At 37.0% G+C, this 23,663-nt stretch overlaps 2 protein-coding genes and 1 pseudogene across 4 annotated transcripts; 2 read left to right on the forward strand and 1 right to left on the reverse strand.

Moving 5' to 3' along the window:
- Positions 1-1,256: 1,256 nt before the first annotated feature.
- Positions 1,257-6,142, forward strand: LOC147408686 (Eukaryotic aspartyl protease family protein). 3 transcript variants are annotated; one of them, XM_086420757.1, is made up of 11 exons: positions 1,257-1,393; positions 1,520-1,795; positions 2,035-2,170; positions 3,776-4,017; positions 4,204-4,428; positions 4,561-4,696; positions 4,781-4,854; positions 4,940-5,039; positions 5,127-5,187; positions 5,429-5,500; positions 5,626-6,142. In XM_086420757.1, exons 2-11 carry the CDS (start codon positions 1,659-1,661, stop codon positions 5,853-5,855), a joined length of 1,413 nt encoding a protein of 470 aa, XP_086276883.1. In that variant the 5' UTR covers positions 1,257-1,393; positions 1,520-1,658; the 3' UTR covers positions 5,856-6,142. The 3 variants fall into 3 exon arrangements, with proteins under 3 accessions (XP_086276883.1, XP_086276867.1, XP_086276875.1); XM_086420741.1 differs by having other exon boundaries at positions 1,344-1,795; XM_086420749.1 differs by having other exon boundaries at positions 1,344-1,795; positions 5,130-5,187.
- Positions 6,143-6,286: 144 nt separating this feature from the next.
- On the forward strand, positions 6,287-11,085 carry LOC147408687 (protein WHAT'S THIS FACTOR 1 homolog, chloroplastic-like; annotated as a pseudogene).
- LOC147408688 (pre-rRNA-processing ESF1-like protein) lies at positions 9,647-17,902 on the reverse strand. The gene is made up of 8 exons (XM_086420732.1): positions 17,747-17,902; positions 16,911-17,562; positions 16,683-16,757; positions 15,645-15,865; positions 14,755-14,917; positions 13,786-13,914; positions 10,643-11,319; positions 9,647-10,317 (listed from the first exon to the last, which is right to left on the reverse strand). Exons 2-8 carry the CDS (start codon positions 17,463-17,465, stop codon positions 9,978-9,980), a joined length of 2,160 nt encoding a protein of 719 aa, XP_086276858.1. The 5' UTR covers positions 17,466-17,562; positions 17,747-17,902; the 3' UTR covers positions 9,647-9,977.
- Between the last annotated feature and the right edge of the window lie 5,761 nt (positions 17,903-23,663).

Consider the following 23,663-nt stretch of genomic DNA (forward strand, 5'->3'; position numbering starts at 1 on the left):
CCTTCACAAAAATATTGTTAATATTTTTTAGCTAAGTAAAAATATTGTTAATATTTGTTATTCTTTTGTGATTAGAATCATTTTATTCTTTATATCATGGAAATTAACGGTGTTGTATTGCAATTCTTATTTATTTTAGCCTGTTTCTAATTTGATTTGAGAATATAATTGTAATTAGAATCCTAAATAGACTTGAAAATCTTTTGTTAGGATTTGTATGAATTCACATATCATTGTCACTACTTTTTTCTTAATAGTAAAAATCATCGGTACTAAGTTAAGTACTTTGACTCTGCCATATGCCGCTCTAAACGAGTTCTTATCTGAATTCAAGAGAGTTGACACGTAAGGTTCTTGCTAGAACTACTCATCCATTGATTGGGTTCATTAACTCTATGATATAACACATTTCCGTCTTGTCTCCTCACTTAGATTTTTCAAGCACTAGTGGTCATGTGATATTATTTTCTTAATCCACATTATCAGACATAATTGCGTTCACACCCACAAACATTAAAAATCAAGAATTTAGTACAAGACATTAAAGACGATATTAAATAAATTAATAATAATTTAGTCTACAATGTAACAGTTAGAAGATAACAGATTTCTGAACGCTCCTGATGATATAGAGTACCTCGATATGCCACGTGGACAATATAGTTGGGGTCACGTGTTTCTCTTGCGATCACTTAATAGGGTGATCTGATCTAATTTGACTTTAGATTGGAGCATAAATATACTCCGCAAGTGTCGTATCAACTTCTGATTAGTCTTTAAACGAATCTGGTTCGGGTTCGGGACGCGACATTAGAAGGTGTCATTATATCTACAGAAGTCTTTTAGCAAAGTAACTCCTGGTTATCATTTACACCACGTGGACCTCTTTAACAGGTCCCACACTCACCCACCATGAATGTTGTAATCCTGATCGTATATTTCCAGCAGTTTTCGAGTAGAATTTGATGGGAGCCAACGAATGATAAACAGATGGACGGTCCAGATGATCAATTTAAATTAGTATTCGTCGACCAAGTCCCCACGTTTCACACACTTTGTGGGTCCCAATCCACTATTATTATTATTAATAAATCAAAAGCCAACACTTCGTCAAACAAAGTTAAACATGGACAAAAGTATGACATAAGCACACGGTTTTACCACTATATATGTCCTAACGATTCATTAGCATAAATCTCGAGGAATCTCCAACGGTGTTGATATGGGGACTACACTACCACATATATTCAATCAATGACCGCAATCAACCTTCTAGTAAGTGGGACCCACATTGCCGACTTTTGACCTAACAACGGTCTGCGTTGCGCTTTCGTCCTCACAAAGAACACTTGACTAAAAGAATCGACGACGACCTTCTCCAGTTCAAGCCCAGGTGTGAACCTCTCTCTTTCTCAGACCCTAACCCTAATTTCTCCTCTCACTCGAGGGTTTATCTTCGATTGATTTCGGTTTTTCCAGACAGATTCTTTCTTCTAATCTAACAATCCATGGATTCTAGTGCTTTTGTGTTGTTAGTGCTCTTGATCTTCGCGTGGAGCTCGCTGAGTTGCCATGGATTCCGGACTTTCGGCTTCGACATCCATCACAGATACTCTGATTCGGTTAAAGGAATCCTCAACGTTGATGAGTTGCCGAAGATGGGAAGTCTCGAGTATTACGCAGCCATGGCTCATCGCGATCGGATTATTCGGGGCCGTGGACTCGCTGGAGATAAAGCTCAATTCCTCACGTTCTCGAATGGAAATGAGACATTCCGCATCAACCCGTTGGGATTGTATGTGTTTTTAACAATTCGGTTGACATTTTATTTGATTCTTTAATTCGGTTCATAATTTGTTTGAAATTTAGGATCTTTTTGCATTTTTTTCTAATTATTAATTCAATACGTTGTTGAACTAAGAGGGAAATAGCTTAATTAGCTTAATTGATTCTTTAATTATTATCAATTAATTTTTTTTAGGATCGTTGTGCATTTTTTTAATTAGTAATTCAATATATTGTGGGATTTTCCAGCTTGCATTATGCTAACATTTCGTTGGGGACGCCGAGTTTATGGTTTCTGGTGGCACTAGACACCGGGAGCGACTTGTTTTGGATTCCATGTGACTGCAAAAGCTGCATAAAGGCCTTGTCGACAAACAATGGCTCTGTATGTTAATTTATTTAATTGCTGTTTCTTGCTCAGTTGGTAATTGGAATTTTCCAATTTTTTTGGTGCTTCTGTCGATTTTTAGATGAATGGTGGCCTTTTGGGTTTCTTGAGTCTAAACTTTGATTGGTCAAGGGGGTTTTATCATTTGCTTATAGGAATTTTGATTACCTGATGCCGTTTTTTTATTTCTACAAGAAATTACTGGAAATGGTTATTTGATTATCTCTAAGTTTGTATGAGTGCGGATATATATACACACACACAACATGATAAATTGGATGGTCCAAATCCAGGAGAAGTAGACCTCAAAGTGTGCATGCGTAAGGCCCCATAACTGCTACAAATAAATGGTTGGGTCTAGTGGGAACTACAAAATATTATTAGAATGTTTACCAACCATTAATGTTTTTTTTTATTAGTATAAATTAAAGAAAAAAGAAACAGGAGGACAAGATAGCCCCCTTACAAAGCAAAAAGGAAAACAAAAGGAAAAAAAATCAAAAGAAAACACCACAAAGAAGAACAATCACTCCCAACCCAATCACATGTTACATAAAGCTTCCCACTTGAATACAACTTGCTCGAATCACTCACGTGAAACTCTTCCTTCAACTTGCTCCAATAATAAAGCAGGCCTAATGTCTCCATTAATAAATTTCTTATTCACAAAACAATTGCATGGATCACATCAATTATGCCTTTTTACCTTGAATAGAGAAAGAATCCTTTGGGGTGTCGTTTGTTCGGGTATCGGAAGGAAAGGAACAGTTGTGTCTTTGATGGAAGGGGATTGCCCTAGAAGAAGTTATAGTCTCTGTCCTTGGTTTGCTGTATTTTTGTCTTCTATGTTTGAGGATGTTTTCTTTGATGATTTTTTAGGTTGGTGGGATTATTTATGTAGAGAGAGACAAGGCAAGTATTGTACTTCTTGTTATCTGTATCACGGTGGCTGTCTCGGCCCCCTATTCTAGATAATAGGGGAAACATGCATTTGGAATATTGCATGAGTAACTAGTGAGACCTCTATAGTTCTCAACTCCACTCGATCTTCATAAATGTTAGACCACTATGTTGATTGACATTTTGAGGCATAGTTACTCAGAAGCCTCATCATCCTCACCCAAGCCTTAATTTGCTTAAATATGCCAATTCCAAGGATTTCTAGCATTGGGGACTGTTACATTTTCAAAATGTGTTCTGATGGAACCACATCTCTTATGTACCAAGCTTGATACTAGTTACCAAAAATTGTTTCTAGACTAGAGTTTTTTTTTTTCTTTCTACGCACTAGACTACATAAATTATTTAGTAAGCAATTAGTGCAATTATTCATGCCCATGTGGTCCCTCTTTTTCAGTATACCGTATTACGAGATACTTGAATGGTAACTCACTTGTTGTGCATAAACATTGATTCTATTGTTAGACCCTAGCATTGCAAAGTATTTATTCCTTCTCTACACGGTTAATCTACCTTGTCAAACTTATGATTCTCAATGTTTCGGAGAAACTTGAGTTTTTCCTTGATGTCGGTTCCATCTCTATGTGATTACCTTTATTAACCTGTGTTTATTTTTCTGTTAATCGATTCGTATTGCCACAGAAATTGGATCTCAACATTTACAGTCCTACTACATCATCAACAAGCAAAAAGGTCCCCTGCAACAGCAGTTTGTGTAAACACCAAGGAAGATGTTCTGGAACACCCACCAAATGCCCTTATCAAGTTATATATCTTTCTAATGGTACTTCATCTTCTGGAATTTTGGTAGAGGATGTTCTGCACTTGACAACAGATGGACATGATAATCATTCGGCAGTTGTTGATGCACCAATCACATTTGGGTAAATTAACTTTCGTATTTTCGTTCCATTTATTAAAAACTTATTTAAGAACATAGGATTTTTGTTCTCATGGGCTTTTTTCACTTTCATCTGACTGGCCGGTTTATTTCAATTCTTGTTCTGATTTTTGTGTTTTCTATCTAGTTTTCTTTTAATTATATAATAGTGTTATTTTGGATGGTGCAGTTGTGGTCAGGATCAGACTGGTTCATTTTTGGATGGTGCGGCTCCTAATGGTCTATTTGGGCTTGGCATGGATAAGTCATCAGTTCCTAGCATTCTATCGAGTGCAGGCCTCACTGCAGATTCCTTTTCCATGTGTTTTGGACCCAATGGGGTTGGAAGAATCAGCTTTGGAGACAAAGGTAGCCCAGACCAGGAAGAAACTCCATTTAATCTCAACCAATTACAGTGAGTGGTCATTTCTTTATTGCTCAATGCTGATGGGATGTGTGCTGGATTTGGAGTATTTATTAGCTTTGAGTCTTTGACCAAATGAAGTGTGGTTTATTCTGATCTTTGCTCTTGGAATTTTTTCCCCAGCCCAACATATAATATCAGTGTGATACAATTAAGCTTGGGGACCAATCTCACTGATATTGATTTTAGTGCAATTTTTGACTCCGGTACCTCGTTCACATACTTGAATGATCCAGCTTACTCATATCTTTCTGAGAGTGTAAGTACTCAAGAGTATGTCTTCCATCACCTTGTAGTGTTTGTAGTCAAATTACTGAATGTGAAACATTGTGCTCTTTTGCAGTTCAATTCTCAAACCAAAGATAAGCGGCATCCACCTGATACCCAGATTCCTTTTGAATACTGTTATGATCTTAGGTTATTTATCCAAGGCCCCACCTATACATGTATCTTCCTTTCTTTTTAACACTCAGATTTTAAACAATTTCTATAAATTATGCAGGTTGGATGCAAATAGCACTTTGGCACCCAATGTGACACTAATCATGAAAGGTGGAAGCCAGTTTCCTGTTTTTGACCCATTAGTTTTCATCTCTATTGAGGTAAGATTTCACTTATATTATTAGAGTGATATATCTATCCTTCAGCTTTCTTAAAATAACATTATGTTTTTGTTCCATGATTTTCAGAAGGGACTTCTTGTGTATTGTTTGGGTGTTGTCAAGAGTCCAGATGTAAATATAATTGGACGTAAGTATTTCCAATTCAAATAGCACTTGGTGATTAGATCCCTTAGTTCAATACTAAACTTAACATAGACATGTACGTGCTTCTGGATTAATTTCAATTTATGCACATTGGAGGATTTGCATGGGGGCTGTTTTTACTCATTTATGCTGTTTATGTTGACAGATTGAAAATATTAATAATGATGCCTCAAATGCATTTCATGCATATTTTTCTTACAGTGCAGTTATTGATCTTCATGCAGAGAACTTCATGACTGGTAAGCGAGTAGTCTTTGATCGCGAGAAATCAGTATTAAGGTGGAAGGAGTCTAACTGTGAGTATAATTATAGTAGATATTATCGATAAAAAAAAAAATTATAGTAGATATTGTTTCTCTGCTTAGTTATGGAAGCATCTGGAGTGATATCAAAGGACTAATTTGTTGTCTCCCCACCCCAGGTTATGATATTGAGGGTTCCAGTACAATGCCTGTACAACCTCCGAACACCACCGTAGTGCCCCCTGCCACTGCTGTCGAACCTAATTACACACCAGAAGCCACAAAAGAGACTGGTAATGGTTCACGTACTTCAGGGGCACCACCATCTTCAGATGGTAAATCATCGCAATTGAAATCCATCTGCTTCACATTCTTGATGTTTTATCTTTTCATCTTAGCCATGGTTTGATTACACTCTCTCTCTCTCCTCGGGCTACTTAGTGCAGCAGCCTACCATACAGAAATACTTAAGAGCCATACCTTATGTCATACGAGTAGGGATCAAATTTTTTATTATTTTAAATTGGAGGCATTTCTGTCTGCCAATTATTTATTATGATTGTGCGAGGTTTTTAAAAGCTTTGGTTGTGAATATGGCTCTTGTAATTGTTATACATAGATCAGCTAGAGAAGCAACACAGCAGTGTTAGCTCTGATTTTGAGCTTATAATATTAGCATTTGTTTCCTTACTATAATTATCTTTTGTCTTTGTATAGATGGGTCTTTCCAACAGCATCTTTAATTAACTTAACTTGAAGATGTTTCCCGCATTATCATTCCTATTGACTTTCCTTGAGTGTGTGACACTCATATCTCGAGGAAAAGCCTTTCTGATTGTGCACCACCATGTTAGTGCGCAGTGCTTGGGGGGGAGGGGCTGTTCAGTGTTGTAAGACTTCTTTAGCATTTTTTATCTTAAAATAGAGATTGAAAAAAAAAAACTTAGAAAATTAAAATCCAAACAGTATCTTATGAAGAGTCTAAAGTCTAAACAGTGATTTTAGAAAACAATGCCAATCCTTTTCTCAGTGTAATAATGGTGGCAAATTTTTCTCAACTTTTCCAGAAACTTCTCCTAATAAAGCCTTAGTCGATTAAACCATGAAATAATCAATGATTCATTAATTAATCATCAACTATAATATAATCTTTTTAATATGAAATCTCAAAATTTATCTACTTCAACAGTCAAGTCTATTTTTATTTTTTTTAAATTACCCAAATTTCTCTGATTGTATTTAAATACAATTTTGATATGGGACTGGTTATTTGCACCCATCAATTGTGTTCCCTGTACCCACTTTAAAAACATTTTAGGTTGGGAAATTATAAAGGCACCCCACGAATTTATAAAGGCAATTTGGATTATTGAAAAGTGGTGAATTTTTGTTTAATTTTACTGTGATTAGAGCACCCCACGGAAAACATCAACGTTGACAGAAATTGACATATATACAAATATTGACATTTTTACGTTGACATAGAACAAAAAAATCTTGTTTAGTGTTGATATTTATAATTGTCGACATTTTTTATGTCAACATTAAACTATCAACATTTCAGAAGAAAAAAAAAATTGGGTTGCTTTCATCTTCTGGGTTGCCTTAATCGTAATCCAATAATATGGCTTGTCCTTGTACGTGGGTGGCCCGAATAAATAATTGGAGTGCTTTTATAATTTCTCTTTTTAGATGTTAATGGTTTCGACCATAGAAGAAAGTGGGTGCACTGAGCATAAATGGTGGGTGCAAATAGCCTGTATCTTTGACATTTCGATATCTAATTCTCGTGGAGCATCATTCATTGGGAGTGGGAACCATTACATGGACATCGTAACGAAGGATAGAGAAGAATCAAAACCCTAAGAAAGTCGCCTAATTTATGGAGAAACAGTATAAAACGATATCTTAATCCTTGTTCTCTTGTTCTCCTCTTGTTGATTTCTCTTTTTTCAGATCCTTTGCAAATCGAAAGCAACTGTGCTTGTTTTTTTTTTCTTTGATCGGTTGATTACTGTTTAGTATCGCTGGATTCTTCCTCTTTTCAATGTTTGTTTGAGCTTCTGAGTTAGGGTTTCTGATCAAATATTTCCCTTTTCTTCTTCAAGGGATTGGTTTTTGAGTTTTCGTTATTAAATTGCATTCCTAGCATTCGATCACTGGTCTCAAAGAGAATTCTCTATTAACTTGCATCGAAGAGCCATGAAAACCTTCTTACGGTCTCCTTTCACAAAGAAATTAAGCATCGATATGGTCTTTGCTTGGACCCCAATTCGAAAGTCTGGTTTTTTATGCATCCAAATCATGGATAAATCGTCTGAGAGGAGACCTGGGAAACCCAAGAAGAAGATTTATCACAGAGTCCATGATCTCGACAGAGTAATGGGCCTTCAGAAGAAACCATCCCTCATTCTGCAACTAAAAAACATCATTCTCGACCACAAAATTCATTCTATCTTCCTTCGAGACCTTGAAAAAGAAGTTGGGTTAGTTAAAAAATGGAATTTCATGACTGATTGAAAAATACACTTCAATCTTTCATGTCACTGGTGGAAACAGAACCCCATTTTTTGTTAAACTCACAGAAAAAGCGGCAAAAATTGCGGCCGAAGAAGCTCATGTTCGAGAACTAATGAAACCCATTTTAGTGAAGAATCTCAGGAAGCTTTTAATGATGTCAATGGATTGTCGGGTCTGACTCGAGAAGATAGAATTCATCAAATCAGAATTGGGTTTGCCCAGAGATTTCAGGAAGGCTTTGATTCCAAAGTACCCAGAATTCTTCTCAGTGAAAGATGTTAATGGGATACCTTATCTTCACTTGGAAAGCTGGGATTCTTCACTAGCAATCACCAACGAAGAAAAACTAAATGTAGTTGCAGCAACTCATGTAGATCAGAAGCAAAGCAAGATCTCTAGGGATGGTAATTTCTATGGTCCTTTTTCTTTTCAGATGAATTATCCTACTGGTTTCAGACCCAACATGAAATACCTCGAACAAGAAGTCCAGAAATGGCAGAAACTGCCATTCCCTTCACCTTATTTGAATGCGAGGAGGTTCGATCCTATCGACCCGAAAGCTCGAAAGCGGGCGGTTGCAGTGCTTCATGAGCTGCTCAATTGGATGCATGTCATGCTGAGTATCAGTTACCATGTAAGTAGTTGCTTTGTTTGGTTAAGAAACATGGTATCTTTTACTTCACTAATAAAGGGGCAAGAAGCACTGTGTTTCTTAAAGAAGCTTATCAAGGGTCAAATTTGATTGAGAAGCGTCCTCGATTGAGATTTCAGGATAAGTTTGTAGGACTTGGATGCAAGAGAGATTTCAATCTCAATGGGGGTGATGGAATTCCATCCATCAGATATTAATATATGAAATTGAAGTTTTTTTAGCTTTACGAATGTATTGTGATCTACATATCCCAATTATTAAGATTAAAAGAAAATTTTATTTAGAGAATAAAATGACTCAGATAATACTTTATGGTGCTGAATATTGACTAGTCAAGAAATAACATATTTATAGATTGAACAATATTTGAATATAACTTATATATGATGCAGTGAGGGAAAGTAGATTGAGATTATCGGATATCTTTTATGTAAATCAATTTTCTCAAGCAATCATCAGTGATAGTCTCCTATCTTTCAATTGCTAAGCTATTGTCAATTGGAACTTGACATAATTGGCCTTTGACTATTTTATTTTATTTTCTTATCGTGGGTATTCGTATTCCCACCCTTCGGGTGAGATTAGTCCCACGGTCAAATGCACCATCCCCTTGAAATATCCTACTTGTAACTAGTTGTTTGAACTCTTGACCTACTCTTCTGGAGGAGCTTATCAAGGCTCGGCTTGCCATTAGGCCAACCCCATGACTTTATTATTACCATATAATATGCCCATTATAAGAGGAAAATTGTGTGCCCCATTTTCGATTAGGATAAACTGAGTCAAAACCAACAAATTAGTTCAAACTAATTCAATATACTTAATTAAAAAATAAAAGTATAAATTTAATAAATAAATAAAAACGTGATTTTTTTTCCTTACAAAATAAAGAAAATTGATGCTAAATTAAAAAAATCTCATTTATATCAATCACAAACCAATTTTTGGCAGAGATAAAGCCCAAGTCCCATTCACATGGTGTACACCTCTCCAACGATGCAGATCAAATGCAGTTCACCACATGGCTATAAAAAGATGACGTTTATTTTTCCTATTAAATATTATAAAATCTCTGAATAGAGGCCCTATCCTCTGTCAAATTATTCATAGATTTCCTTCAACCATCTTGCTTTAAGTTTAGGAATTACTTATACAATAATAATTGTTCCAGCAACCAAACATAATTTCAAATTTTAGTTTATCTTGACACTTTCTTGCTCTAAGCTCAGTGCATCACCTTCTTGACCACAAACAAGAAAAGCCGCACACTCTCTAACTCTTCCGCAAAATATCAAGGAAATTAGAACGCCAAAACTTCCTTTCACTTGGAATTCAGCTTTGTAAGGTTCTGGACTTTTTCTAAACAGAGTGAACCAAGGATGAGAGTTCATGGTTCCCTCTCTTTTTCAAGCTACCATCGGACTGCAATGGCACATCTTTCTTTGGTGCCTTATAATGGGAAGATACTTGAACTTGCTGAGCCTTGTTCTTAACTGATCGAACTAAGGATGACAGCTCAAGCCTCGCTTTCTTCTTCGAAGACATCTCGTCAGAGGGCAGCTGCTCATCTTTCCTTGAATGAGCTCCATCCAATGCCAATTGAGCTTGTCTGGGTTGTTTCATCTGTTCTCTATCCATTATTTCTTCTTCGACTATATTGTGCCGCTTACTTTCTAATTTCCGAGCATAAGCTGCGCTCCTGCAACAACCAAATTCAGTCTCTCAGCATAAGAAAATCCAACTAATAAAAGCATGAAGGTGATTCACCCAAGGCATGTCTACACCGATGTTATGTTGTGCAATCTACATGACAGATACATAGGATACCTGATCTGAAAATTGACTAGTTTTGAGAAAGAGAAATTATATTGTCACACCAACTTTTGCCAACGCCACCCCAATTCATATGTAAATCACCAAAGACTTGGCACACATCTTGGGGTTGGCATAAGCAAATGTTGGTGTGACAATAGAAGCTCTTTTTGAGAAAATTACCAGTGATTGTATTACTTCTAACTACATACCTCTTATACTGCGGATCTGTTGGGTCCAAGGCAAAAAGAGGAGAAGTGAACATAGACGAAAATCGTGGATCATCGTAATCGATAGAAGGTAGCTTGTCCTCAGCTGGAAATTCCTTCTCTTTTTTACCTTTTTTAAGTTTCAAGTTATATCCTTTCATATTATGTGTATCAGCCCCTTGATCACCAGGAAACAATAATTCAAGTACTCTTCTACTTGCTTCTTGTTCCTTTTCCATTTCTTTTCCCTGCTTTTCTTTACGATTACTTTTTGCGGAAGGTTCTTCAATGAAGAAGTCATCGGGCTGTTCAGGTGCTTCTTGATCAGCATCACTACTCTCATCTTCCGATGTGTCCTTGGACCTGTTCTTCCTTGCCTTCCTCTTCTCATTTCTCTTTCTGAGGTAGGCCTCCCATACTGTTTCAGACTCTTTATCCTTTTTTTTCTCAAGAATGCGCTTGCTTATATCCTCTAAACCAGTATTGAACGTTACCTCCATGTCCTGGTCATCCTCCTCTCCATCTCCATCTGAACCATTCCCGGCCTGTAAGAGAGAGAGATATTTATCCCGTTTATCAAGCTTTTTTTCAGATTGGCCATCCACAGCTTCGTCACTCTCATCATCATTGCTTCCTCCATCATCAGAAGCTAAAAACTCCTTTAACTCCAACTCAGCCAACTATAGCAGACATGGAAACAGCAAAAAAAAAGAGTTTAGGAGCAGGAATCACGTATGACAAACCTTAAAAAGCATTGAAAGTTGGAGAGAAAGAAGGTGCTTCTTTCTGCTATTGCCACAACAGAATGTGATAAAACTTTATAATTCAATATTGTTAGGGCTACCCGCAACAATTAATTTATATATAACATCTGGTAATTATATGATTTAAGTTAGTAGTTAAACTGACAAGAGCACCAAATTATAAAAGCAGCAAATGAAGGATATTAAATTAATCAGGTTGAGGTCATCCAGCACCAACCAACAAGAATATTAAAATACATATGATCTTTTATCCTTCCCACCAACTGGATAAATCGAGATCATTAACTTTGATGCTGAAAGATTACTGGTTGGATTTGGGAGTTGGGGATGAATTCATATATCAGTCAGCTTAGATCGGCCAATATGTACGACATACCAGGACTCGTCTTAACAGGTGTCTAGTGTAGTTCCGTCAGGGCCTACGCGTGTAACGGGAGCGCTACGGCTTTTCAGAACTATGAGATGTTGTCTCTTGAAAGGAATCGAAGCTGATGGAATCGGCACAATCATTTTAGAAGTCAATTAGAATGGTCTTGACACAGGACATTAACCAATACTCTCAAAAAACTACGACTGATGAGCATAAGATTAATTCCTTTATGTAATAGTCTAGATTACATGGTCAAGCCCTCCCCTTAGTGAGCTCCGCATCACAAGGTCCCATATCAAGGGCCCCACCTCGTGGGTCATCCCCATCACAGGCATAGTCACCAAAGCCTCCGACTTACTAAAAAAGTTGTAATTAAATCGTGACTTTTTCCTTCACTGATTTAATCACGGTTTTTTTAATAATATGTGACTTGTGAACTTTGCGATTAAATCACGAATGATGCATAAAATGATGCGGATGTAAATGAGAATGGCATTGATTTGATGTGTTCATGAATTCTAATTTCGACACATAATTATGGTCTTTTTTATATTTTGATTACTATAAACCTTGAATATGTTAGTGAATCTGTGATTACTTGTTGTGGATGGATGCAAAAATGATATAAACATGAGAATTCTTGATTTATCATTCTAGTTTAACATGAGACTCGATGATTTAATATGAAAACACCTGCTAGTAGGAACGATTACACAGCCCTAACCTGGCTCGGTTTTTCCCGACTTTTTTCTGATGTTTCCTGATTTTACCGAATTTTCCCCTTGTCAACTTATCCCCGAACCCCGACTTGGTGACTACAATCACAGGGCACCACCTTGCATGTCACCCCGCCCAACATGCAGAAGCTCCTGCATCAGGTATGGATTGATACGAAGATGTGTATGCACACACTAAAAAAATGGTGAAATAGGTTTCACATTGCCAACCTCAATGGGCATAAAAATAGGTGATGATAAGATGATACTGCCTAGATAGGGGTGTAAATAGAGCACGTCAGTCGGTAAGCCAGGCCCACCCGACAAAACAAGGGGTAGGGCCTTCATATTGAGCCCGCAAAGGTAGGGCCGGGCTTAGTAATTTTCAGTCCGCTAAATCTGAGTTGGGCTAGGGGCATACAGTGCCCAATCCAGCCAACTACTTAATTTTATAAAAATATGGATAACATATTTAATTAGAATAATATTTTATAATAAAAGTAAAATATATCGTCTAATTACAATTTAGCTCTCATCTATAACCTTTATAGGTTAATAACAACACACTAATTTCAACTTTGATTAGATAGTCTTTTTTTTTCTTTTTGAAAGTACTTTGATTAGATAGTCTTTTTTTTTCTTTTTGAAAGTACTTTGATTGGATAGTCTTCAAGAATGCATAATAAAATTATTTAAAAAATATAATTTTTGCACTAAAAATATTGAACTTTAGTCATTTTATTTGGCCCGAGCCCGTTAGGGCCAGGCTAGGGCTTAGTCGACTTAGGCCCGAGCCTCTTTAGGGCCAGGTTAGGGCTCAACCAAGCCCAGTCCGAACCCACCCACTGACACCCCTATGCCTAGATGCACACAAAACAATGGAAAAGGCATAGATGATGATAAGTTGATCATAATATATAAGCATTAAAACATGTTTTTTTCAGCACGCACATATGTATGTATATATGTACATTTCCTGTATACACCCTAAAACACATTTTTGCATGTCTAGATTCATGTATACTATTTAGTGCAATGTTTACATGCAAAATGTCAGTGATACCCTCTTTCCTTTCTAATGATACTTGAACCAATGAAACATTAGACTTCTTATCAGGGCACATGATATCCTTATAATTCTCAAATTTCATTGGTATTTATAAATGCCTTGGAACTATATGTTATCTTCCCTAAAAATTCAAGGGAAGACCATAATAAGCCCATCACGAGGTACAACAGCAACACATTTAGTTTGCAAAGGCAACTCAAATGGAAATATGAAAGTAATTCACCAACCTGATTAGCATTGAAATTCCGTTTCAATGTCTTTGCACGTTGTGGCTCATCTTCATCCCAAGAAAGATGTATTTTGCTCTGCTGCAGTGCACGAGTTTGAAAATCTAGACCCTCATAGTTAGTGGGTGCCTGAAATAAAATAAATAAATAAATTTATTTAAAAAAAACAACTGAAGAATTAAAGTGCTTATACTACAACTTATGAATTAATTGATTATTTGAAATTGTGGCAAGGTTGGCATTACCCAAAAGTACTAATGCTAGGCTAAACTCCGAATATGTGGAACCACAAGGACAACAGTCCATGACAAGTGAAACTCTGAACCCCCTCTCTTCAAGTCATCTCCACTACCGATTCTCCAAAGTCAATAAAGGATATTCCCTTCTCTACTGGTTTACTACGTCCCCCTCATCAACATTAGGATTTCAACCAATAACTACAGAACACTGGATGATGAATAGGGCTCTCTGAGGCAAGTGGTTCTAAAATCATCATCATCATCATCAAAGTCTTATTGCAAAAATTTGGAGTCAGATAAAAGAATATTGTTCCTCCATTCCACTCTATCTAGATAAACTCAAGCCAACAACAATAAACTTCTCTTATCACTAACTAGGTTCCAGTCCACCAAAAAAGGAAATCCTCGAAAGAAAACCCTCTAAACTTTGTACTTTGGTTACGCCAATAAATAATAAATCCCAACACACACAAAATGGTCTCCTAAATGAATGTTCCTTCCCATCAAAGATTCTACTATATCTTTCTTTCCGCAGGGTCTAGAAAACAGCAAAAGGAACAAGGTTCCATAGAAACATCTCGTTACCAAACATTAAGCATTTTTTGTGTTTTAATCTTTAATTGGAGCGTGATAAATAATTTTAGAAATTGGGGTGTAATAAGTAAAAGTTGGGGTGCCAATAGTAACTCCCTAACTTTGTAATTTATTAAAAAGGAATAGGAAGAAATACCTCAGTCGCAATATCACGAGGAGGATGTTTAAATTCCATGGAATCAGGAATAAATCGCAAATCCAACACATTAGAAGTTCTTTCAAACTCGGTGCGATCACAAGTTTTGTAAAGGTAATCTGCTGTAGCACTTGAATCACACACCAGAACCGCATAGTAGTACCTGAGCAATACCCATTAAAGAAGGAAAGATGAGCCATGCGTCGAGCAACTCAAGAGCAGTTCAACAGCTAAAATTGCACCCAACACTTATGAAAAAATACTGCCAAAACTGGGATCATATTACTAAGGGTAAACAGGCACCACAGGAAAAACAAGGATCATAACAACGTTTCCAAATCCATGGAATCTGTCAATGGCTCAAGTTTCAAAACCAATGAAAGTGCTTTGGAACAAGTGCACATTTCAGATTCTATTTTCAAAACCCCATGGTTTCAAATGCTCAGCTGGTGAAGAAAAATTCCTTCTGTGTCAAAAGATTCATAAAGTAAGCATGGGGCATCTAGAGTTATAGTTCAATCAGCAGGCGCTGAACCTATTCTAAAATCAAAGTAACAAAGACACAGGCACAATGCTGGCTATGTAACAAGCGCACTCCAATTTCTAAGAATTTGCATTGGACATTGTGTCAGACACATGCTAACACTAGAAATAAATCTTAATATTGCTAGTGGGGACAAACAAAAGTCCTAAACAATAAAATTTCTCATTTCATCATCCACATATCCTCCCTATTTCCCACTACAAAACCATAGCCACTGAGGAGCAAACGGAAAACATCCATAAAGAACACAAAACTGCAAATGAATAAAAAACACAGCATTTTCAAGGAAGAGGAGGGGAAAAAAGTCAAAAAGAAAAGAATGTGCTTACAACTTTCAAACAATCACCTTAGCCGACTTTTCTCATAACCACGCAACTTTACACTGTCAATTTCATCATCATCATCATCATCACTCTTCTCTTTTTCACTGTCAAACAGACCAATGGGGCCATGAACCGCTTCCTCTTCCATACGCTTAAGCCCAAACTCAGATGGATACACAGCCACAGACAAAATTTGTCCACCTTTAGGGAGAAATGAGCTCATCAATACATACAAGTCGACAGCCTACAAAACAACACAAAATATTCAGCCAAGACTTCACCAACTAAAATACTTTACCAAGAACAAATATCACCTACCACTAATTGGATGGTCTAATGGAGGGAAATGGTATGGAGAAAGAATTGGTGGGTCACATGTGTGTATAAAGATATTACCAGGCCAAGGGAGGCAGGCATCCATCTACCAAGCGACACTTGCCCTCAAGGCACTAGCAATCTGACCAGTTGGTAAGAGTGTCAGGAGGGAGAGGTCACCCAAACCATGTCGCATACAACAGGTAGGTAAGGTGTATGGTATGCAAATAAGTATCCTTATTCCATGGTTCCTGCCTTTACTATTTATAGATTCAGTAACAAGCATTAAAAATAAATTAAAGACATCCACAGCCTTTCAAACATGCAACAATACAGGATGAAATTTATATATCTATGCCTAATGTACCCTGCTTTGAGTTTGATTTAGCAGGAAGTCGGCAATTAATCAGAAACAACTATTATTTTCCCCTCATTTCCCAAACCTTGATGATTTGTCTCTCAAGCTTTTTCTCTTTGGGAAACAATTCCAATTTCAAATCATTACCCAAGCCCATCCCTACTATCTGAAAATCTGATCCAAACCCATCTTTTAAATAGTTAAAGAATTTCACCAAATATGCGAAAGCCAAAGCACTCCTGAAGGGATCTCCATGAATACCCATATAATTGAAAAAGGAAACCCTTATGAATCAAGTTGGGAAAAAAATGTTTCAAATAATTAAAACTATGAGCATCGCCCGAGTGAGGGGATAGAAACCATTCAAATTGTTAAAAACAGAGCTTACCCTAACTTGACTCCAATCCATATTGAGAATCGCCAGTCTACAAGTTTCTTGTTCAATTTCAGGTATTTTTTCATCCTGTAATCAAATATCAAACCGGCCACGAAAAATTAGTGATAGAAAAGTAAAACACTGCATCGAGATATAATCAGGAATCTTTGTATTTCTTACACCAATATGTATTTCTCCACTAAATTAGTATCAAAATCTTTAAAACCGAGCCCAACTCACCGGCTCCACGGCCTCCTCCTCTGAATAAACAGCATCCTCGTCATCTGTATCTGAATTAGTCGATGAGCTATCACCACCCGATTCACTGCTTGATTTCAAAGGCTCAGATTCACTGCTTGATTCGGGATCCGACAAGCTATAATCGAGTTTCTGCAAATTCCCAGTATTAGTCTTCTCAGTTAAGTCATCATCGTCATTGCTAAATTCATCTTTGTTCTTTGGGTGGTCCTCCTCTTCAAGCCGATAATAATGGTGGAGAGGATTTTCTGAATTCCGCTCTTTAGGTTTTCCTCTTTTATCAAGACGAGATGAAGATGAAGAGAATCTCTTATCCGAGAACATTCGATTGAAACGAGAATCAATTGTGACCTTCGATTGATGCCTTGGAACTTTCTGGAATCTAGGGTCTGAATGTACTGTGGAGAAACGGGTATCTGTGATGATCTTGATGCCATGTTTCTTACTGGTGTCGTTAACCTGCGCACTCCCTACTGATTCTTTTCTCTCCTTGATCTTCTTCTTCTTCTTCTGGTTCTTATCAGCATTCGTCCCCATGGCAGCTTAAACTACGCCCTCAGCGCAATCTAGCGTGGACTGATGGAAGCAATGCTTTGAAGCGCAAGTTAGACCTCACCCAAAAATCAGATTCTACCTAGTTTTCAAAGCAAAAAACAATTAACATCGCCATTAAAAGCAAATACAAATTAAAAATCTGACCTTTGAAGCCCTAAAAGTACCTAAAACCTCCACTTTTTTTTTCAGAAACCACCGAAACAGAGAGACAAAAAAAAAATTTCAAATTTTGAAGAGATCGTAAAGCAAAAGAGGACACGAACCTGAGAATGGAAATCTTAGTTCTAATCGAACACTTTGGTGTCAGTGAGCTAAAGAGGGTGAAGATCGTCGAGAGACTTCGTAGGCTGAAGGCTGATGATAGAGGATGAATATAGGGTTTTGGGGTCTCTAACCATTCTATTGGCGCTCCAACTTTTATTTTTACACTCCAATTAAATTTAAAAAACAAAAGAAAATTAAGGGACCGACTAGTTGCACGCCAACCTTTAAAAAAAATCTTCATTTCTTGATTTTTTTTTTAAACCACTATTTAACCTTCTTAGTGCACTTCAATAACTAACATTTAAGGTTTAAAGCTTAGTCATCTTCATGCGTATACTTTACTCGTGCTACACTTTGCTCATGATCTCTGGTCGTTGTTTATTTTGTTGCGATCAATTTTGTTCGTATTCTCTATTTTTATGTTATTATCTCACTTTCATGTAATTTCCAAATAAAGGGGAGAGATGTCTTTTAATTACTTGTACATGACTAGGTCTATTGTTGTATGTTGTTGATTTTCTTTAGTGAAATATTTTTTGTGTTCCTAACATAATTGGGTTGCAGAGTATTCAAGTCCATATTCAATTTTGTAACAATTAAGGACAATGCTCTTTCTAACTCTCCTACCCGTTATTTATTTATTCATTTATATTTCTTTTACAAGTTGTACAACTTTTCAAAGGAACACCAATGTATTTCTTGCAAAATGATTTTGAAACCTACAACTGCATAAATATGCATAGTTTCTAAACCAACAATAATTTTTGTGGGCATGATTGAGGAAGAAGGGAAAAAAAATTAAGAAAAAACAGAGCAACATTTTTTTAATTATTTTTGGAGTGTAATCGTCCAAATGGAGTGCAAAGGGTAAATTTTTAAGTGATTAAGTGCAAGTGGTATTAGGTGGTGTGCAACTACTATGTTTGGATAATTTCTTCACTTTTACGGAGAGATATCGAAGAAAGAATAAGATGAGATCAACATCAAAAGGTCAAAATAGTGGACTATCGTTGTTGATGTAAACTTATTCTTTTTGACAGCTTATCATCCATAGTGGCAAATTGTATCTTTTTAATCTTTTACAAGTGTTATGAAAAGAAAAAAAGAAAATGTTGTAGAGATGTTAACTCCTATTCTAAGTGGGGGTATGTTAACTTGTGGGAAATAAGTGTTGGGGTACCAATATAATTTCTCTTTTTTGGATCCCTTTCTTTGCACCTACCATTTGACATAAGTGTGACACCTTACATTAAAAAAAAAAAACTTTATATCCCTCTGTTTTTTTATGTGCACCTCCACTTTTACACAAAATTCCTAAATCCTTGTTCATGCCTCATGTATGGAAGACCAAGCAAGCAACTTGTATTTTTGTTTCTTCGATTGATTCCTCCTTCTTAAAGATTCAATCTAAACATTTTGAAAGAGTTCATCAATGAAAATGTTTAACTTCCTGTTAACAACTTCAAGTTCTAAAAACAAAACAAAAAAAGCTCTTATGTGTCAACAACTTCTTGTCGACACAACCAAAGCCATGTCGACAAGTGCTTGTCGACATGGATAATAACCAGTTTATTTTTATTTTGTCTTTGTCGACATGTTAATGTCAATATGGCTTTTCCTTGTTGAGACATACAAAATTATTGTTTTTTTAAATGGATTGAGTTGTTCATATACTAATGATATTGCCTTTTTTATAACGAAATCCTCGTAAATATAAAAATAAAGAATAATAATGAGATAGAGAAGAAAATAATAAGAATAAGGAAAAGAAGATGAATGAACCATGGCCCAAAGAAGATTAGATGAAGAATAGAAAGTGGTGGTGGCTTGTTTGCTAACAAAAGACGATGGAGTAATTGCACTTCACGAGGAGGTGTATATCAAAGGTTTATAACTTGAAAAGGTGTACTCAAAATAGATGTGCACTTATGCCAACCATATTTTTCTTTCAGTAAACCATGCCAACCATATTTTTCTTTTAGTGAACCAACTTACTAAAGGTCAACAAGGTTAAGGCAAACTCATACCAACTACAACCTCAGGTAAAGAAAACTTCTGCGATCCTGATCAATGATAGAACCGAAGTTACAAAAGAAAGTGCCGCTATCTAGTTCAGAATATTCCATAGAGTATTGGGAGGATGTAAGATAATATGCAACTCGGTTAGCTTCCCTGCAAACATGGTTGAAAGTGTACTCGTGGAAATTAGGAAAAAACCTTCTAATATAAAGAACTAAGTGGATAATACTCCATGGAGTACTCCCTTGATCATTAAGGATATTGACAACCGTTGAGGAGTTTGCCTGAACCCGAATGTTGAGGCAACATTTTGCAATACACAACTTGAGCCCTTCAAGGATAGCCTCTATCTCGTGATAAAGGATTGAGACGAGGTTCGCATAACCTGCAATAACATCAATCACTACTCCTTCATGGTCTCGAATGATTGCTCCAAGTCCAGATCGAGTATCCGAGAAGAAGCCATCAATGTTAAGAGCCCAAGTGCCAACACCTGGCTTTGGCCAGCAGCAATAAACATTCCTAGGCTGCGAGAAGGTTGTACTTAATTCCCAAGCTTGAAGGAAGTATCGATTGTAGTCAGAGTCTTCAATCTCTTTCAACGAATCTTCAAACTTTAAACAAATTTCTTCTTGAATAATAAAGATAATAGTGGTGTGGTTGTTGAACTTATTTTGAAAGATCTTGTTGCACCTTTTCTTTCCACAAGTGATAAACGAAGGCATAGAAAATAACTTTTTTAATATCTTGAATGGTTGAGTCACCCTTGAAGTTAAATGCAACGCACATCATCTCTTCTTCCCAATCACCTGAGGTGCGATTGTGCATCCATCTCTTAAGGATTTCAACCCATAGTTGACTAGAAAAGAAGCAACCATTGAATAATGGTTCGTGTCTTCCTCATGGGTACCGCAGAGTCTGCAAGTAGCCTCAACTCTTAACCCCCAATCTTTAAGTTTTCTCAAGGTTTTTAACCTACCTTTGAGCATAAGCTATGCTATGAAACTATGTCATGGAATTCTAGATTTGCTCCACACAAGCTAAACCCAGATAGGCGAGTTAGAGTGAGTCACGTAGTTCCTAACAGTTGAACTAACCGAGAATGTGCTATTGAACTTTCTTTTCCAAACAACTATGTCTTATATGCCATGGTGGATGGGAACGTCATTGAAATATTGAGAGATCTCTAGAATGAAGCTTCTCTACCGGATGAAAATTTTCAATTGCCATCTTTAATGATTGAAGAAACCTTCGCATATGAACCAACTTTGGAGTCGTTTTCAAAATCAATCAAGTACTCGAATTTAGTATGCCTAAGGGTGCCAAAGGTCCTCCCAAAGCTTAATAGATTGGTCGTTTCCTATGAGGTAAGAGATAAGAGAAGCAAATTTCTCCCTAGTTTTGAGGATTTTCCTCCAACTCCAATAAGCCTCTTTTGGCATTTTCAAAGTCCAAAAGTTCTTGCCCTTCAGAATGTGAGTTCTTATCCATTTGAGCCATAAGGAGTCCTTGTTGGTTGCTATCATCCAAGCATAGCTTGTGATGGCAACATAGTTGCAATACAAGATACTGATGATGCCCAGCCCACCCTCGAAGTAAGGTTTGCAACTCTCTTTCCAACTTATCGCGCTATTGGATTTCTAGTTGTTAGGCCCTGACCAAAGGAATCGTGCACATATCATTTCCAACTCCTTCACATACTTGGAATGAGGGATAAAACAATTGCACAAGTATACTTTGATACTGAGTAGCATCGATTTAACAAGCTCTAATCTACTAGTACATGAGAGATCCTCTTGGTTAAGGGGTTGACAATGCCTGAAAGAGAGCCTAGTGGAAAGCAAAGGGAGTCCTAAGTATCTGATCAGAAGTGTGCCTTTCCAAACTCCTAAGATGGTGGCAATCTCATCTTCCAAACCTTTATCTTTGCCAGCCAGAAAGATAAAGCTCTTGTTGAGGTTCACTTCCAAAATGGTGAATTCCTTGAAGAGTTTTAGAACATCATACATGGCCCAAGCACATTTACGGTTGACTTTGGAGAAAATGAGTAGATCATTCGCAAAACAAAAATGAGTAATGTTTTGCTTTCTACATCTCGGGTGGTAATCCAATAGTCCAGCCTGAACTTTTCTCTAGAAACAAGGGGTTGAGAGCTTCCATGATGAGTACAAGGAGGTGCGGAGACAGAGGGTCCCCTTCCTAAATCCTATTTTTCCTTTGAACCATCCAACAAAAGAGCCATTGAAAAAGATTGTAGTCACACATCTGAAGACCTAATAGATGCATCTCTGGGGGAACATGAAAGTCGATAGGCAAGCATGGACAACTCCCCAATCCACAGTGTCGTAAGCTTTCATGATATCGATTTTGAAGGCAACTTTCAGGCTCATGATCTTCCTATGATAGTTTCTAACCAACTCACGAGCAATGATGATGTTGTCAGCAATATTTCGACCGTTAAAGAAAGTTGATTGAGTCAGCCCCACTAATATTATGAGTGACCTGACTTATCTTATAACTAAAGACTTTCGAAATAATTTTGTAAATGACATTACAACGAGATATAAGTCTAAAATCGAAAAAAACTTATAGGCATAACAACCTTAGGAACTAAGGATATGGACGTGGCATTGGTTTCCCTCAACAAATTGCCACTATGGAAGAAATACTTGACAACATTGAAGCAATCAATCCCCGGTAGCCTTGAATGGGTCCATGTTAAACAAGGCATAATGAATTTCGTAGTCACGGACGTCATCAACAAGAAGGTCTTGGTCTTAACTATCAAGTTGGCTCGGAAGGTTGAGAGATGCCTAGTTGGAAGGATCTCTATGAGGAGGGGGGGGGGCATAAAATTATTGAAATATTTAATAGCTGCCTTTTCAAGCTCAATCTCATTGGTGATAGGATTACCATTCCTGTCAAGAATATTGAAGATCTTGTTATGGACCCTTCTTGCTTTCAAGGAGTGATGGAAAAATGCATTGTTTTGGTTTCCCAACTTAAGCCAACTGACTCTGGAATTCTATTGTAGTTCGGGCTCTACAATTCTCAAAGAGGTTGCACAGACTTTAGACAACCTCGTTTCTTCTTGGACAACACCAGGGAGGAAGGCGTGGGAATGCACAGAAACCTGTACAATAGTCAACTTACTTCTAGTGTCCCTAAGCTCTTGGTCCCTGGTCTGATTTTTATCCATGCGCCAAGCTCGCAATTTGACTTTAACAACCTTTAGCTTGAGGTTGAATCTGAATAGGGGCTGCCCCACTACCCTTGTGTTTCATGTTTTCCTAACTACAGCAATAAAGTTATTACCAGTAGCCCAATAGTTGAAGAACCTAAAAGGCTTCTTCCCTCCTGTAGGAGGCTTGGCTGTGGACACAATGCAAAGGCTGTGGTTTGATAGCCCACTAGGTAAGAACATGCCATCAGATTCATTACATTCATCTACCCATTCTACATTAACGAGGATTCTATCAAGCTTGGACTAAATCCTTCCATATTCTTGTTTGTCATTCTAAGTGAATTTAGCCCCGAATGCCTTAATGTCCACCAAGTTGCTATTGTCCAAGCAATCTGTGAACTCTTCAATAACTACCAAGTTAACCTTTCCACCACCCACCTCCTCAGCTTGGCTTTTGACACAGTTGAAGTCACCAATGAGGACCCAAGGCATTCTCATGACTCTGGAAGTAGCAATAATATCCTCCCATAGGCTTCTTCTCAGGACCCTTTTATTATCTCCATAGATAACTGATAGAAAGAAGTTTTTGCAATCCTTAGAATTGACAAGAACATGAATTCTTTGATCTGATTTGTTGACAAGGAGAATGTTAATGACAAAAGGATCCCAACATAGTTAGATTCTGTCATTGATGGCTTTGTCGTAATTATCTA

Source organism: Akebia trifoliata, chromosome 2 (assembly GCF_017979445.1).
Source record: "Akebia trifoliata isolate Shusen 1 chromosome 2, ASM1797944v1, whole genome shotgun sequence".
NCBI lineage: Eukaryota > Viridiplantae > Streptophyta > Magnoliopsida > Ranunculales > Lardizabalaceae > Akebia > Akebia trifoliata.

What these genes read in the sequence shown, in the direction of transcription:
- LOC147408686 (XM_086420741.1), top strand. Translation starts at nt 1,509, where the DNA reads ATGGATTCTAGTGCTTTTGTGTTGTTAGTGCTCTTGATCTTCGCGTGG. An exon ending in TGTCGACAAACAATGGCTCT is followed by an intron (nt 2,171 to 3,775) that starts GTATGTTAATTT and finishes GTATTGCCACAG; the next exon opens with AAATTGGATCTCAACATTTA. An exon ending in TAGTTTTCATCTCTATTGAG is followed by an intron (nt 5,040 to 5,126) that starts GTAAGATTTCAC and finishes CATGATTTTCAG; the next exon opens with AAGGGACTTCTTGTGTATTG.
- LOC147408688 (XM_086420732.1), bottom strand. Translation starts at nt 17,465, where the DNA reads ATGGGGACGAATGCTGATAAGAACCAGAAGAAGAAGAAGAAGATCAAG. An exon ending in TGGATTGGAGTCAAGTTAGG is followed by an intron (nt 15,866 to 16,682) that starts GTAAGCTCTGTT and finishes GTTGTTTTGTAG; the next exon opens with GCTGTCGACTTGTATGTATT. An exon ending in TATGAGAAAAGTCGGCTAAG is followed by an intron (nt 14,918 to 15,644) that starts GTGATTGTTTGA and finishes GGTATTGCTCAG; the next exon opens with GTACTACTATGCGGTTCTGG.